We start from the raw sequence: 2,721 nt of genomic DNA on the forward strand, positions 1-2,721 counted from the left end.
AACAAGAATGTACTGACATGTTTAATGAGGAGGCTAACCCCCCGCTTAACATTTGGAAAATAAAGAACAATCTCTTTGACTCATTCATGATTATGTAACCAGCACACACTTTGCGGAAAGTTTTGGCTTAATTTATAGTCTTTCTATAAGCAATTGGGCTGTGAAATCCAGGGTGAATATGACGAGCATTCCTTCTGTTGCTTATGAAGCAAAGGCAGTCCAAAATGTACTTCCTCTATAATGTGGAGGGATGCAAAACGTTAGACAATATGGCCAATGATCAATGGTTTCATGCAAAAAAGGGTCCTTCCTCAAAGTAGGTTTCTGCGTATGATTTTCCTTAAGGCCTCCTTCAAGTCTTTATTTCGTAAACTGTAGATGAATGGATTCAGCGTGGGGGTAATGACAGTGTACATTAGGCTCACCACTCGATCCTTGTCAAGGGAATGAGAGGAAGATGGGCGGAAGTATATGGAGAATAGAGTCCCATAGAACAATATTACAGCAGTCAGGTGGGATGCACATGTGGAGAGGGCTCTGCGTTTCCCCTCTAGGGAGTGGATTCTCAGCACCGTAGACAGTATGAGAAGGTAGGAGAACAAGATTAACAAGAAGGGGAGCGCCAAAGATAAGGACCCCTCAGTAAAGATGACCAGCTCATTGGTGCTTGTGTCAGAGCACGAGAGTTCAAAGAGAGGGGTCATCTCGCAAAAGAAATGGCGGATGAGACTGGGTCCACAAAAAGGCAAGTGGGCTGTCAGCACGGTGTGGAGCAAAGAATGCAAGCTGACCAGTATCCAGGAGCTGGCCACCATCTGAAGACACACCCTCCTGCTCATCACCACAGTATAGCGCAATGGATGGCAGATGGCCACATAGCGGTCAATGGACATTACAGCTAATAGGAAGTTCTCCATGTTGCCGAGTGCGATGAAACAGTATAGCTGGGTCATGCAAGCATATAATGAAATGGTCTTGGTCTCTGAGAGGAGATTGACCAGCAGTTCGGGGAGGGTGACGGAGGTGAGACAGATGTCCACAAAGGCTAGGTTTCCCAGGAAGAAATACATAGGGATATGAAGCTGAGCGTCTGCCAGGATGACCAACATGATGACCAGATTCCCCAGGACTGTCACGGTGTAAATCATTAGAAAAAGGGCAAAGAGGAGAGACTCATACTCTGGGTGATCTGAAAATCCAAGCAAGACAAATTCTGTCACTAAGGTCCAGTTCTTTCCTTCCATCACATTTAGTCTGGGAATCTGCAAGACATAACATACATGGAGTTTAATAATAACCTTTGTAGCTGCATATGATAGTTGTGACATGTTCTGTAGCTTATTGGAACTTTTTACTAGCCTCATGCACAGTAGGTGGAGCTTATGTCAATTATCTAGCATAGCAAATTAAAGAACAGACAACACAATGAAATGACCGACATACCAACCTTTCTAGGAACCTTTCTAGGAAAAGAAAACATCATAAGTGTACAGCACAATCAGCAGCATGTTACCACTATCCATCTTAAATGTATACCTAAGCTAACCAGAGTTATACAGTATTCAAATGAAGAAGAATCAGGTGTGATGCCCCTAAGTCAAATGGTTGGATATGATGTGTCCATTTCCTTCTGCAAGGTCCCATTCGGATGGCTCCTGGAAAGTAACTAGTATGACTGGGGTAGGAAAGGATGGAGGGAGAGAGGAGGGGAGCAGAAGGCGACTGTGCAGCTTCTTAAACTCTGGCAGACCACATCCTGCATGATGAATTGCAGCTCATACCAAACCAAGAAGTGGTAGATTAGATGCTACAGAAGCACAATTAGTAAAGTAAAGTTGTGAACGCAAGAGAGCAGGGTTGAGTTCATTCAATACAGTTCTTATTTATAAGGAATGATGAGAGTCCATTTTGAAATATGGAAACAGGGGCCCACAAACTATTAAGTAGATGGTTCATGGCGACTGATATGACAAACTAGATGCCACCACGTAGCTTAATATATTTCACCAATGTGTTCCAGTTAGTTGTTATAAATGCAATGCCTATGGCCAACAACAGTCTCAGGTGTTTGACCCACTATCTGCTACCTATTTCTGAGACTGCAATTTGATCTTCCAACACTATAAAAGAAGAGGACAAAAAAAACTGTTTGCATGATGCAGCTAACACCAGGCCAGCTTTTGCTCAAGAATAGCTTTCCAGCAAGACTCTGTGATGGGGTTCAACATATTGGCATCGCTCCGGCCCCTCGCCAGAGTAAGCACTCACCACATGGTTCTCGGGCACTGACTTTGGATCGCGTGTAGTGATGACTGCCACTGTGCAGTTAACCCTACCGCCCTCCTTCATTTTAGCCAGTTTGTATTACTATTGCTGGCCTTTTTTATCTCTGTGAGAACACAATCCCTATGTACCTCAGGGGTCTTAATATGTTGGATTGCTCAGCGGAGTACTCGTTTTGCTGCTTGAATTTCGATATGGAAAGGGACAGACCTCTTCTTTTCTACAGTTAGAGGACTCCTCCTACAAATGTGTCCTACCCGGTGGGCAGTTGTGAAAAGCCATGCTTCAATTTCATCCCCAGAGAACTGCCATTATGCATCAGGGCCGGAGGTAAGCATGTCCCTGAGTGCATTACAGGCCTTAGTTATGTTCTTTTGGGACCAGCAGAGTCGGTTTCCAGCTTGATTTGCTACGGTACCATGCCCCTATACTCCATAC

The 2,721-nt window shown here is 44.3% G+C and overlaps 1 protein-coding gene across 1 annotated transcript; it reads right to left on the bottom strand.

Annotated features, from left to right (window-relative positions):
* Positions 1 to 311: 311 nt before the first annotated feature.
* Positions 312 to 1,247, bottom strand: LOC138568962 (olfactory receptor 1f45-like). The gene has a single exon (XM_069646712.1). The coding sequence runs from the start codon at positions 1,242 to 1,244 to the stop codon at positions 312 to 314; it is 933 nt and encodes a 310-aa protein (XP_069502813.1). The 5' UTR covers positions 1,245 to 1,247.
* Positions 1,248 to 2,721: the final 1,474 nt, after the last annotated feature.

The sequence above is a fragment of the Ambystoma mexicanum genome, chromosome 2q (genome assembly GCF_040938575.1).
Source record: "Ambystoma mexicanum isolate Mex_15411 chromosome 2q, UKY_AmexF1_1, whole genome shotgun sequence".
In the NCBI taxonomy this organism is placed as follows: domain Eukaryota; kingdom Metazoa; phylum Chordata; class Amphibia; order Caudata; family Ambystomatidae; genus Ambystoma; species Ambystoma mexicanum.